The sequence below is a fragment of the Eptatretus burgeri genome, chromosome 2 (assembly GCF_056783735.1).
Source record: "Eptatretus burgeri isolate ZD-2024b chromosome 2, Ebu_testis_v1, whole genome shotgun sequence".
Taxonomy (NCBI): Eukaryota; Metazoa; Chordata; class Myxini; order Myxiniformes; family Myxinidae; genus Eptatretus; species Eptatretus burgeri.
Window position 1 is genome coordinate 110,867,435 of NC_140962.1, and position 15,000 is coordinate 110,882,434.

The 15,000-nt window shown below is 42.7% G+C and overlaps 1 protein-coding gene across 11 annotated transcripts in view; it reads right to left on the minus strand.

Moving 5' to 3' along the window:
• Nucleotides 1-56: 56 nt before the first annotated feature.
• LOC147032826 (prolactin receptor-like) overlaps nt 57-15,000 on the minus strand; it is a 100,524-nt gene continuing 85,580 nt past the window's right edge. For 7 of the 11 annotated variants that reach the window (XM_085870703.1, XM_085870698.1, XM_085870701.1 and 4 more), the window contains 5 exons: nt 9,009-9,135; nt 5,117-5,289; nt 1,711-1,892; nt 880-1,027; nt 57-660 (listed from right to left, as the gene is read on the minus strand). In XM_085870703.1, the coding sequence (XP_085726829.1) occupies nt 569-660; nt 880-1,027; nt 1,711-1,892; nt 5,117-5,289; nt 9,009-9,135 (722 nt within the window). In that variant the 3' untranslated portion in view covers nt 57-568. The remainder of the gene's footprint in view (nt 661-879; nt 1,028-1,710; nt 1,893-5,116; nt 5,290-9,008; nt 9,136-15,000) is intronic. The other 4 variants (XM_085870707.1, XM_085870708.1, XM_085870702.1 and 1 more) reach the window with 2 other exon arrangements.

Consider the following 15,000-nt stretch of genomic DNA (forward strand, 5'->3'; position numbering starts at 1 on the left):
ACATACACCTTGACTGTATGAGAAACGTTAGACAAAAGAAAAAGCCATTTGTCCCATTATGCCTGTGTATATCCATTTTTTATTTACCTCAAGAACTCATTCAATAACAGCATTCACATTTTCTCAATTTGCACAATATCCACATTGTAATCTGCTTTACATACATATTTCACTTTATATGTTGGCATGGTCCATGTGGCTTGGCTGTGGCTTTCTTGTCTGTAAAGTACTATGTGATACTTTAGGTCCATGTGATCTCTGGTGACTTGTAACCTCCCATATATCTTGTACCCCAAAAGGTAGCACTTTACACTTTACGACCACACAAAAACGGTTTTTAAATAAATATGACTTCCAACAATCAAGCAAGGACCAGAAAGCTCAGGGACAAGAACCATCCGAGCTATCTATCCCGTCAACTGAGCTTTCCCTTGAAATATTCTCAATATCTTGTTTTTGGCAACAGAAATGACAGCAGTAAGATATTGAGAATTCATTACAAAGTGAACCTTGCTTGTTTCATTCATTGTCATGTGATTTCAACAAATGCCCAGTGTGACCCTCAATCTCACCGTGATCTGCTCCGTAGCAACAAAGCTGTGGATAAGATGACTGAAGTTATGATGACAGCAAAGGTTATTAGGGGCATTACCACATCAACTGAAACAGAGACAGAAGGATAATCGATGGTGAGGTATTTATTCACTACCAATTCTACATGACATAAACTGCATGTCCTTCATGGGGGAGGATTTTACGTCGACTCTTCACTACAAAGCTCATAACACTGCCAGAACCACATTGCAAAGCATTTGTATTTCCACAGATCAGTCATAAATAATGGCAAAAATAAATTACTGTCTTTTCTCATTGTCGAACCTGAAGCAGTGGCAATGGGGATAATAATTTTCGAGCTCCAATCACTCCACAACCAACGATTCAGAACCCTGCAGCGAACCTGGCTCTCATAGCTGAAACCTTGCTTTCCATGAAGAGTTACTTCCCCCTGCCGCAGGCCAGAACGCACCTAAGGTCACAGCAGGTGGAATTTATTAAAAGTAAGGGTGAAGAAACTTTGCTCAAGAATTCATGTTCTGATTTTATACCAAAGCCCAATGATCAAGGAAATAGATACGTTTCATTTGAACTAAGATTAAGAATGGTTGAACAAACTCAAAATATTTTGGAATACCCCTTTCAACAAATGCCCAGTATGACCCTCTACCTCACCCTCTATCCCCAGTATGACCCTCTATGGATGATCTCTGCATCCCACTCTTGAAAATCAATATTACGTTTGGAAGATAGGAATATACAGGACAACTCCCCTTTGCTTCCTGTGATAACCAGCAATTGAGATGCAGTGGTGACCATTTCGTGATGACAATGGACTGGAGGTCCCAGAGATTATGGGTTCTTATCATGCTGAAGGCAGCAGCATTATTGATTTCGATTCTGATGTTCACAAGTCAAGCTCGTCTCAGGAGAATTGCTATGTCACAACTAAATTGTCTGAAAAACCTCGGAGGATGATTAATGACCTTTTGGGTGGGATAATCTGCCTGTCCCACCTGGTCTGGTCTACATGTGGTGCTAGTCCACTAATTGCAAGAGGCTCTATTCCCTCCCTTTGTAACAGGAGGTTGTTCTATCATTGATTATTGGTCCCACACTTTCCATTTGCAAAAAAAAAAATTCCTTCATACATACCTTCCATATTTCTGGCTCGCCTCGCCATGGACGATGTCGGTAACGCACCTCGTAGGTGACGGATACCCAGCCAGAGTCAATATCCACTTCAGGAGATAGCTCCCAGCTTAGCACAATATCCCACAAGCCCCGTGCAGCTCTAATCAGACGATAGGTGAGATTTACTGGTGGCCTCAGTTGAACTGGGAAAGAGAAGAGTATAAGAAAGAAAAGTATTTCCTTTTTGAGATATCAGGTCAGAAAAGGCAGTCACAGTCAGTCAAGCTTTTGCAAGTGAATTTTCACGTTGCCATGTGTTCTATATTCATGATACTATGGACCTTCATTTTTTTCTTCTGCAGTGTTCTATCAAATGTAGGACAAGGACATTAGGAGACACCCCTGAACCTTTGCACATGAAGTACAAGCACATTGTAGATAAAGGAAAAATCAATAAAGTATATGATCCCAGTATCATAAAACATGTGCTTGGATTGGAATACCAAACAAACTAACCAAATTTATCCAAAAATCAGGACTTCCTGAACTGAACAGTTTACAACTCATCCCCAACCTCTTTCACTCCACACAAGAAAGATGACAGCCATTTTCGCAATTACATATATTTCACTGTTTGTCATGTCTCAAGCCAAATTAGTAATGATCTGAGGAAGGTTAAATTACCATCTTTGTGTTGTTATGAGATATACATCTTATATGAGGCAAAATAAACATTCACTGGTCAACAAGGGAAAGGTTCTGTCATGAGGGACAACTCTTTAAGAATTAGTGTATCCAATCAAGTCAAATGCTATATGCATGGAAACAGTCTGTTCGTGTGTCATGTGTTGTGCGTTCAGATCCGGTCTCACAGAAACGCATCTGTTGATGGCAGATTGTGGGAATGACCAGTGTCGTGCATCACATAATGCCTAACAATGAATTGTGAGAATTTTTTGTGCACAAGTTGTAAGAAAGACAGGGATGATAAAGGATGAGTTGTGGAGGAGAAGAGAGCAATTCAGGAGAGATTGCAAGCGATCCAAGAAGGAAAACTAAAATGACACTCAGTAAAGTGCATACCTCTGCCAGGCTGAACAGTTTATATTTTGTATCCCATTGATAGGCTGGATCTGGATCTGGACCTGAATCAAAATCTGATCAGCTTGTTCTTGTCATCGACCGAACTCAACCACCAAGTTTTGTCATAATCCATCCACAATTTTTTTTTAAATATCATGCTATATCTGCATATCGTTTTTGGCCCTATCTCTCAATTGTGAAGAATTATTTAACAAGTTAAAAAAAAAATCTGATGGGAATCTTCACCAAAATCGAATCGGTTCACCCTTTTCACAAACCCAATGTGTCCACCAAGTTTTATCCAATTCAGGCCATATCTGTTTGAGATATCGTGCTACATATCATTTTTGGCCCTATCTCTCGATGGTGAAGTATCACTTAATAAATTCTCATTTCTGGATCCTGATCCAGATCTTCACTAAAATCGAATCAATTTGTCCTTCTCACACACCCAATCTGTCCACCAAGTTTTGTCTCAATACGTGCTTAACTTTTTGAACTATATAAATTGGATGAATATAAATCCTCTTAAAATATATAAATCCCTCTTCAAATTTCAAGTCCATGGGATGAAAGTTGAGGATTTTAGAAGTCTCACCTTAGTTGTTGACCTATGGCCTATGTTGACCTCAAAAATAATTGGTGGTTGAATTCAGTAAGCTGATATGAAAATCCTATTCAAATTTGTAGTCAATCGGATGATATTGAGGATTTTATAAACCTGAAAAATTTGTTGACCTTTCGCCGACGTTGACCTCTTGACCTCAAAAACGATAGGCTTCTTGTTTATGACAAACTCTACCACATGGTAAAGTTTCGTGAAGATCGGTTTAAAATTGTGACTTCTAGGCGATAAACATTTCAAAAAAGCAGACAAACAGAATAACGCACGCAACCAACCAATATACAGGGTGGCCATAAAGTATGGAAACCTAGGCGAATATCTACTACATAAATGGCAGTCCTTCTGTCTGTTTGTTTGTTTGTAACCAATAAGCTCCTAGACCAGTGAACCGATCTTGATGAAACTTTACACACATATAGACCTAACATTCAGCTCTAGGATGCGCTAAGTGGCTTTCCATAAAAATTCCTGGAGGGTGGTTTAACGTGATGTTATTTTCGAATAGTGCGCCGGCGTATTAATCGTAACAAAAGGCTTCATGGTTAAAAACGCTAGAGTTTTTTGAAATACAAAATGTTCGTATTTGTTGACTTTTTAAACATACACATTCTCCTCCTGCTACAACAGCTTTGAAACCCGAAACATTATGCCACTGCGAAAGCGAACAAATTTGAATTCTCGAACTGCATGCGCACGGCAACAGCGACAGAGGCGTTCAGAGGTATACCGTTTCATAATACACGTCTCCCAATTGTTACTTCAAGAGCTGTTATAATTTTGACGTAAATTTTGACGCATCAATACTTGCGGGTTAACCAAGCGGCTCTTCAAGCAGTTCGACGATCACACCCGTGAACAGGCCGATAACTATGCCATCGACACTTTCGCTTCGACATCACTATGTTCTGCAACACTACACAACAGTGTCCAGATAAAAGGATACATACAACCAAGAGTGAAATTGGATTTGAAAGTTGGATTTGAAAGTGAACGCAACACGGCCCTCTTTAGGGCCCCACTTCTAATTGTTACACCACTTCTTTTGATGAGTTCCTTTGTGGTTTTCTCAGGTGTGTTTGGGATGGTTTCATTGAATTTTTCAGCGAGTGTCTCATTTTAAAAGGCAGCTAGCTGATGAAGGGAAGTACAGGAAGTGCTCCAAGAACAAGATATTTCAACCAAGAAGCACTAAGTGTTTTTCATATTAAACTTTAAAACCTAACCATTCACTGCACCACTATATTTACCAGTTGTGACGACAATGATTGCTCCCTCGGCATCACCCCATAAAAGAAGCCTTCCTAATTTTCTCCATACAACTAATGCCTCAGTCTAACTAGCGTGAGGAAAATAGGCACTTAGTCTTACCAGCAAATTTCCTGGGTATTACCGGGTACTTCAGCTAGTACATTATAAATGGTTTATTGACATTACATTACAACACATGATATGTTCACTGACATTACATGACATGTTCAATGTGTTGTCCCTCATGAGACCTTCACTGCTCCTTGTTGTTTGGTCAGGGAGATCCAGTGCAGATTGTCTTGCGACCTTCTGAGGTCGATGAAATGAGTACCACCTTACTGGTAATGGGGGCATTGCATCAGTGGCATAGCTGTGCTCCCAGAAAATGATGCAGCCAAGCAGCCACAAGCTGCATTTGAATAAATAAATAAATAAATGTGTGTTTGAGTATATTAAATATTTGGCTCTCACCAATGTCAAGGACAATGGCACAGTAGTAAGGGGACTTGAACACTGTATCCTCGGTGGTTTCCACAACTTGGAGGCAGTACTGAGTCCACAGATCTGTACGATTATGTGAGAAGTAGCATGTGAAGCTACCCATGGTAGTATAATCAGGACACTCTTCACGGGAACCCACCAGGCTGAAGGCAAAAAGGCAAGGAAGAGGTCATACACATACTATGTACAATTATCGGGCTTGTGCTGTGAGTATTCTTTAATTTTCAATTGTTTATCATTTATGTGATGGCTGGGTAGAAGCTTTTGTCTACAGTATGTGACAATGAACATGATGCAAAGTGAGACAGGAGCAAAATCTGTTGTATGAATACATTAAAACATGGTTCAGAGCAGCCATGGGAATCAAACAGGTGTTCTCTCAACCACACTCATCACCACACTGGAAAAGACCATGGACTCATTTGGTTTTAAATATCGTGAACTCGTATAGTATCATGTCATATTACTTGTCCCAGATATCTGTATATTGGAATGTTTTATGAGCCTTATCTATTTGAGGCACTGTGTGAAAACATTAGCTAATGATCACCTGAGCATTCTGCTGTGTGGGAAAAAATGGTAGATGCATTGTAAAATTTCCACTTGCAGCACAAAGCGCAGCCAAAAAGCCCTTAAATGTGCATGTAAGGTCACTGTAGCTTTTGTTTTAATTGCCAATTGTCATAACCAATTATCGTTTAACAAGATTACCTTAGTCTCATTTAACTCCAACTCACTGCTGCAGTAATGTCTTTCTACAAGAAGTATTATATGTTATCCCAAAGATATTATATAAAACTAGAAAGAGCAATCAGATTGCAGACCCATGCCAGAACCTGTTTTATGTGGTTTTGTGTGGTGTATTTCATGTGGTGTGTTGACGATGCATTGATGACACAAGGTTCTCTTCCTACAGCGGACAGACATTTCCAGTTTTATTGTATAGATTTACGTTGCAAGTGTATGTATTTTATCGACGTAGTAATGTATGCACATTCTCATAGTATGTACTTTATAAATGTACATGCATTCTAATTGTATATCTAGTATATAAAGCTCTTTCAAACCACTGACTGACTCACTGACTGTTATTAAAGATCAGTACCTTCCGGGTGACACAGAAAGCTGAAATTTTGTGTGCCGATGGACATCGAAGCCGATGCACCAGGAAAAATCACAATCATTGGACAACATCCGTAAATAAAAATAAAAATAAATAAAAGTTTTAAATGCAGGTGAGCGACTCGAGACAATGGGGAAGCATGGTAATTTTGTGTGCCGAAGGACATCGAAGCCGTTACACTGGGAAAAATCACAATCATCGGACAACATCCGTAAATGAAAATATAAACAAATAAAATTTTAAAATGCAGGTGAGCAACCCGAGACAATGGGGAAGCATTGTAATTTTGTGTGTCGATGGACATCAAAGTCGATACACCAGGAAAAATCACAGAAGTGTCAGAAAGCATCTGTAAATGAAAATATAAATAAATGAAAATAAATAAATGAAAAATCAAATGCAGGAAAGCGACCCGAGATAATGGGGAAGCATGGTTCATATGCTTACACAATGTGTAAGCACACCCCACTAGTACTTTATGGAGGTACTTGGTTAAAATAGATAGTGTGTAATAATGGTGACCACTAAGTAGCGTTTGTGGCCTATATTAGCACATTATATGTGGACAGACAGACAAACAGACCAACAAACAGACCCAGATGAAATATCCAATGGTGTGAGTAATAAGCAGTTCCAAATACCGGTAGGAGTGTGAAATTGTTCATGGTATTGCTTGCTTTATAGAGAGAGACAAAACATCGTGCACTGCTCAGAAAGGAAGGGATTTTAAGAGTTGCTTGAATTCAGTACGTCACACTGCAAAACAAAGTTGCTGTTATTAAATAGCAGCAAGGCCCTCCTGGCTAGGTATCTGTGTACATAAGGGACGATTAGTAATTATATTTCCTGATATAGAAGTTGATGAATAAAACAAGGGTGGTTGTTCGGTTTCAAGAATAAAACTGAAAGAACCATTGTAAAAAAAACCAATTTCATGCATGTCACTCCTTGACTTCTTTACGTCAAGCTTCTAAAGTACTTGATCAAGTGCTCTGATAGGTGGATGTTGTTCATGGATAATGAACCCAGTGTTTTCTATTTGGAAGGAAGAAAAGTGTGCGTTGTGAAGCTGATACTCAGTGAAAGATCTTCATTCTTTATTTCTAGAAATTTATAATATATAGAGAGCACACTAGAACTTCTGCTCCAAGGTGTGTGTGTGTGTGTGTGTGTGTGTGTGTGTGTGTGTGTGTGTGTGTGTGTGTGTGTGTGTGTGTGTGTGTGTGTGTGTGTGTGTGTGTGTGTGTGTGTGTGTGTGTGTGTGTGTGTGCGCGCATGTGAGTGTATGCGTACATTTCACATTTATGTTTTATGATGCTTACTGTCAGTCCACAGTCCAAATTCTTAATCTCCTGAATCTGCAACCCAACTCACTCCCCACCCACCACCCACCACCCCCTAATTGCCCATAATCTTCTATCCTGCACATGTATCAATAACTGAAATAGCCAAACCCTCTCTTTGCTTTGCTGCCATTAGTATATATATATATATATATATATATATATATATATATATATATATATATATATATATATATATATATATATATATATATATATCTTCTTCTTCTTCTTTCAGCAGCTCCCGTTTGGGGTCGCCACAGCGGATCATCCGTATGATCTGCATAGTGATTTGGCACATGTTTTACGCCGGATGCCCTTCCTGACGCAACCCTGGTCGCCTCTTACGACACAGGGATATGGTACACCTATTTTAACCGGGGTATACACCGACCCAGTATACTGGTACTCATTTCACCGACCTCGGAAGGATGACAGGCTGAGTCAACCCCCTGGTGTTTTAATTCAGTGGCCCAACGGGGCTTGAACTCAGGACCTTTTGGATCCCAAGCCGCTGCCCGAACCACTGCACCAACACCAGGCTTATATATATATATATATATATATATATATATATATATATATATATATATATATATATATATATATATATATATATATATATATATATATATATATATATATATATATATATATATATATATATATATATATATGCTCAGTGAAAAGTGCTCTTGAAATTGTGTCAGTGCTTCTGAGGAAGGAGGTTGTCTATCACTCAGAAAGTGAAGCTGTCAGTTCCATATACTGCACACGACAACACGAGCTTGTGGAGGTTATCGATTACATGACGAATTTTGAGGAGTAATATGTCTATTTTGTGCTGTACACGTGCCAAATTACACATTCTTATGTTTCAAACACAATGCTGTAGTTTCAAATTTGCAAACAAAGGAAACAGATGGAGTATGCACAATCATTTTTGGAAATCAAAATATATTCTGTTATCCATCCATCCATCCATTGGGACCATACGCTGTGCAGAGTGTTGGTGCTGCTTCAGCAGTCTCCTTGACTATTGGGCACAATCCTGGACGGGTTGCCACTCCGCCACAGGATACCAGCATGCTGGCACTCATTTTGCCGACCTCGGAAGGATGACCGATATTCTGTTATAATGACTGTTAACTCACTTCAAATTTATCATTTGAGAAGTTCAATGGATGAATGGAGATGCAAAGATAATCATGGATTAAAGCATGGCAAAGGAAATAGAGGTAAGAAGAAAAATGTAATCAAAGTTAAAGCCGGATTTATATTTCAGCTTTTCAGTCCAATTAACACACAATTAATGAAATGGTGCGAAACATTGAAGATGGATGGTTTAAAGAAAAAAAATTCACCTGTACCCTGGTCTATTCATTCAAGCACTGACCCTTTCTTGTAGTATACAGAGTACTTGGCAGCATGCGATGTGTTGGCACCAGGAGACCACCAGCACGTGAGGGTCTCCATGTCATAGGAGCGGCATTGCTCAATGCCTGGCTTGTGGTCATCTCTGCCTGGAATGGTGAACATCGATGAGACGTGATTGCAAATTCTGTTTAGCAGACGATAACCTTTGAGAGTTGAAAGACAGATATATACTGTGTGTACATATACACACACACACACACACACACACACACACACACACACACACACACACACACACACACACACACACACACACACACACACACACACACACACACACACACACACACACAGACACAGACACAGACACAGACACAGACACAGACACACACACACTTGTGCTCGTCCGTCTGTCGGTCCCTCCGGCACGTATCGCGAGATGACGGAATCTCACGAGATTGTAAATTAAACGTTGTTTCATTGTTATTCGATTTTAATGTTGAATATGTATATATCACAAAGAAGATAATTCATTTTGGATAATTTATTAGCACAATTAGGCTACCCACAATCACTTGAGAGTGGCAATTCCATGGAATTTCCATGGGACATGTCTCAGGAGATTGCGAATTGGGACCTGAAGGTAGTTTGGATAATTTTTCTCATGAGCCATTTCTCGCTGACTACCGAGATTATGAATATAGTGAAAGGAGAAGTTGGGAAGGTGGGAAAGCAGGATAATGAGGGGATGAGGAGGAGGGGAAGTTTCTCATGGCAAAATGAGAGAGGAAAGTGGAAAGAGAGTAAACGATTCTTCCATTTTAATGACGTAATGAAAAAATAATATGCAAGAATAACCTATTGCTTTGAAGAACAGGAATAAAGGGTGAAGGGACAACAAAGAGTTGATTTGCAGATAAGCAGAGATGGGACAGAGTTGGGAGAGGATGTTGAGTTTTTTTAGGGTGGGGTGGAGTTGAGGACCTGAGGTGGGGGTGAGGGTGGGGTTAAGTAATTGGGGTGGGGAGGGTCTTTGAAGACAATGTGTGCAAGAGAATGAAGCCATGCGGTTTGGGGAGGGTTGAGGGATTGGGGTTGGAGGGGTGTTTGTTTAATCAGGCAGCATCTATCGGGAACACATAACTTCATGATAATAAATTTTATGTGATGCAGAATGTCCGTTGATATTGATAGTAGTGTGTCTGTGTGTGTGTCTGTGTGTGTGTCTGTGTGTGTGTGTCTGTGTGTGTGTCTGTGTGTGTGTGTCTGTGTGTGTGTGTCTGTGTGTGTGTCTGTGTGTGTGTCTGTGTGTCTGTGTCTGTGTGTGTGTCTGTGTGTCTGTGTGTCTGTGTGTGTGTGTGCCTGTGTGTGTGTGTCTGTGTGTGTGTCTGTGTGTGTGTCTGTGTCTGTGTCTGTGTGTGTGTGTGTGTCTGTGTGTGTGTCTGTGTGTGTCTGTGTGTGTGTCTGTGTGTGTGTCTGTGTGTGTGTCTGTGTGTGTGTCTGTCTGTGTGTGTGTCTGTGTGTGTGTCTGTGTGTGTGTCTGTGTGTGTCTGTGTGTGTCTGTGTGTGTCTGTCTGTGTCTGTGTGTGTGTGTGTGTGTCTGTGTGTGTACATATTTGTATGTATATCAGGTCAGGTCAGGTATGGGAGCATGCACCAGAGCAGCACGTCGCTGCGTCCACTTTCCGCTAGTACTCCAGGGGCCTCCGTCTGGCCATCTCCCAGGCAGATGCCTGGCCCATCCCCATCTCTTTGAGATGCCGATCAACCTGCTGCAACCACGAAGCATGTGGTTGGCCCATTGGCCTCCTCCACGCACAAGGCTCCTTCGCTAAGAGAATCTGGTGAGTAGGATCAGCGTCAGGAAAATGAGCCACATGCCCATACAGCCGCAACTGACGCTCACGGACGATGCAGGTAACAAATCTCATTTCAGTCTCTCTCAGCAACCGCTTGTTGGACACAAAGTCTGACCAGCGATAGCCAAGGATTCTCCAAATAGACCTGCTGCCAAAGGAATTAATTCTCCGTCTCAGATCCCTGGTCAGAGTCAAAGTCTCACATCCATAGAGCAAGACTGGAAGCACCAAGGAACTGAAGACCCAGACTTTTGTCCTCCCACACAGGTACCGGCAGTGCCACACCCCATTATCCAGTGAATCCATGACTTCCCAGGCCCGACCCAGACATCTTTTAACCTCTGACTCACAGTCAGCAGAGATATGAATATCACTGCCAAGGTAAGTGAATCTCTTCACGACCTCAACACAAACAGGCACAGACAGGACAGCAGCATCCAAGATGTCATTGAAAGCCTGGATCTTAGTTTTGACCCAGGAAACCCGTAATCCCGGTGGCTCCGACTCCTCATTCACCACCTGGAGGGCCCCCAAAAGGATTTCTGAAGTCTCTGCAAAGATGACTGCATCATCTGCAAAATCAAGGTCAGAGATCTTGACATTCCCAAATGATGCACCGCAGCTTCTTCTCTCTGACATCCTCCTCAGAATCCAGTCAATACAAGTGCTGAAAAGTGTGAGGGCCAGTACACATGCCTGACAAACTCCAGTAACAACTGGAAATAAGTCAGAGATGGTACTACCACATCTCACAGCACTCTCAGTACCAGAGTATAGTTCAGACATCAGATCGATCAGTTTTGGTGGCACCCCAAGAAGACCAAGAATCCTCCAGAGGACATCCCGATTCACTGAATCAAACACTTTGCAGAGATCAACATAGGCTGCAAGCATCCCCTGCCGAAACCCTCGTCTGCGTTCGGTGAGGACCCGAAGAGCAAGGATACGGTCAATCGTTGACGTCTTTGGTGGAAAGCCTGACTGCTCTGGACGCTGGTGCTCAAGCAGATGGTGGCGAACCCTCTCAAGAATTATCCGAGCAAAGACCTTGCCCGCCACTGAGAGCAGTGTCACACCTCGGTAGTTGTTGCAGTCTTGGCAATCACCCTTCCCTTTCCAGAGAGGGACAACAAGGCCCCTTTTCCAGTCAGTTGGGATGATGCCTTTGTTCAAGGCAGAGCACAGAACTGCATGCAACGACACGAGTGCAGCATTTCCACCAGCCTTGAGAAGTTCAGTATGGATGCTACAATCCCTGGAGCATTATCCCATTTCAGCCGGTTCACCGCAGCCTGTGTTTCCACAAACGAAGTTGGACCACAGTTGATTGGAGGGTCAGCTACAGGGATTGTAACACACTTGACGTCCAACTTGACAGCTGGTGGCTCAGTCTATTACAACCGCTCAAAGTGACCAGCCCAGTGGGCCTTCACTTCAGACTCCTCTGTCAAGATCCTTCCACCCTCTGCTCAAACTGCAGTACACCGAGGGAGGGGCTAGGATGAACGCAATGTGCAAATTCCCCTATAAGCAGGACGAGAATCACTTAACCACAGGTGATGCTCTACCCCAGCGTTTCTCAACCGGGGGCCCGTGTTCCCAAGGGGGCCATCGGCCTTCGACCGGGGGACCATGAGCGGACGCCGAAAAACTGTGATTCAGAATGCAGAAGCTGGAAATGTGCAATTAAGGTGACGAGTCTCTGGTCATAGTGTCAAAGTAAAAAGGGTAGATGAGTTTAACCATAATTTTAAAAGAGAAGGCGGAGCCCACAGACCATTCATACTAAACCAATGTTTACAAAAACGTTAGAATTTTGTTTTTTTCAATTTTTTTCTCAGATGTCGAAGGTTCGAAAATGGAATGACAGCTATGTCAAGTTTGGATTCACGAATGTCAGTCGAGATGGCGGGGACTGCGCGCAATGTCTGCACTGCTCAGTCGTGATGTCAAATGCGTCACTACGTCCTTCCCAAATTTCAAACCATCGCGACAAGATGCATCCCGGAAGGAAGGAAGATAATATCGACGCTCTGTCTGCGAAAGGATCACGATATGACCATGAAGCGACACTTCCCAAATTTGGATTCCGGCCAGAAGAAAAACCTGCTCTTCAATCCAGCTACGAAGTGGCATACCGAATTGCGAAGTGCAAGAAGCCGCACACTATTGCTGAGGACCTTATCAAGCCGTATACAGAGAAAATGGTGGAATTGATGATCAGACAAGAGGCAAAAAAGAAGATCCAGCAAGTTTCACTCTCTAATGACATGATCTGACGACGGATTGACGACATGGCCGCTGATGTGTGCCGTCAAGTTTGCTTCGAAATCAAACAAAGCACGCTCCAGGCTTGCCTTCAATTAGACGAGTCTACCGACACCGCCCTGGAGAGCCAGTTGATCGCCTTCACTCGCTACGAGAGAAAGGGAAAGATGAAGGAAGAGTTCTTGTTCTGCAATACCCTACCAACCACAAATGACAGCGGCAGATATCAAAGTTATTGTGGACTCTTTTTTGAAGCTAATGGACTCGGTTGGCAGAATTTCAAGCACATTTGTACTGATGGTGCCCCAGCGATGGTCGGCGTTAGAGGAGGATTCGTCACGCTTGTGAAGAACGAATGGCCCCATGTGACGTCCTCCCACTGTTCGCTACACCGATACGCTCTTGCGTCAAAGACTCTTCTGCCTCGTTTGCTGGAAGTCATGGACTTCGCAGTCAAAGTGATCAACTTCATTCGTGCGAAGGCCAAAAATCATCGGCTCTTCCAACTCCTGGCCAATGAAATGGGAGCGGAACATGTTGGACTTCTGTTCCACACCAAAGTCCGTTGGCTATCGAGGGGGAAATGCCTCTCTCGGCTGTATGAACTCCGGGTTGAGGTGGAAATCTTCCTGCGAGACAACGAAAACAACCTCCATGTCCACTTCGACAATAAAGAGTTCGTCATGATGCTCGCCTACCTGGCCGATATATTCGGCCGACTCAACGAAATGAACCAGTCCTTGCAAGGCCGTGGTGTGACAGTCAGTGACGTTCAAGACAAGCTTGCCGGACTGTATGCTAGAATGGAAGTCTGGCAGGCACGAATCAAGGCCGGGTCCACTGCCTCGTTTCCTTTCTTGGACGAGCACCTGCAGACGCAGAGGATTGAGCTTCCCATCGGCATCAAAGATTGCATCACTAGACATCTCGACAATCTCTCCGCTGAGTTCAAATCGTATTTCGACGATACACTGTTGGATGTTCCGTGGCACAAAGACCCATTCAACGCCAAAATTGAACCTACTGAAGACGAAGCAGAGGAGCTGGCAGAGTTGAAAGTTTCAAAAGCAATGAAGCTGGTCTTTAGTAACAAAGAAGACCACTCCACCTTCTGGTTGTCTGTTCAGGATGCATATCCACTACTCAGCAAGAAGGCATCTGGAATGCTCATTCAATTCGCCACAACATATCTTTGCGAATCTGGATTTTCTGACATTGCAACCATTAAAACGAAGTCCAGAAACCGTCTTGACGTTGGGAACGATATTCGCCTTGCTGTGTTCAAGACAGAGCCGGACATAAGAGGCCTCGTCAGACAAGCCCAACAGCAAATGTCTCATTGATTGTATTGCTTAGAAAAATGTTTACTTTGATTTATCTTTTAAGACTGAGTAAATACATGTCATAAAACGAAATCTGCATCTTTTATTGAAGGGAGGGGACCACGAATGTTAAGCGACTCGGGAGGGGGGCCATGGGCCATCAAAGGTTGAGAAACACTGCTCTACCCCCTCAGATTCCTCGCACATAGGCCTCCTTGTCGACCCTTAGCACACATACAGTTTTATGCCTCAGCTCCCTGAACAGCTCAGCTCTGCCGTTAAGCCTGGCCCTGCGACTCTGGTCAATGGTATACAGTTCCCCTTGAGAGAAAACATTCTTCTTCGCCCTCCAGTTTGTTCCCAGACATCCACCGGCAACATCAAGGGTGATGGTCTTGAAGGTGCTCCACAACTCTTCAGGGTCTTCCAAAGCACCCAGACCCCCCAAATCTCCACTCAGCCTGTTCGCAAACTCCTCAGCTACCCTCTCATCATTGAGCTTGCCAACATCCAGCCTAGACTGGGATGGTTTCATTCTCCTGGATTTGAGGTGCAATGTAAG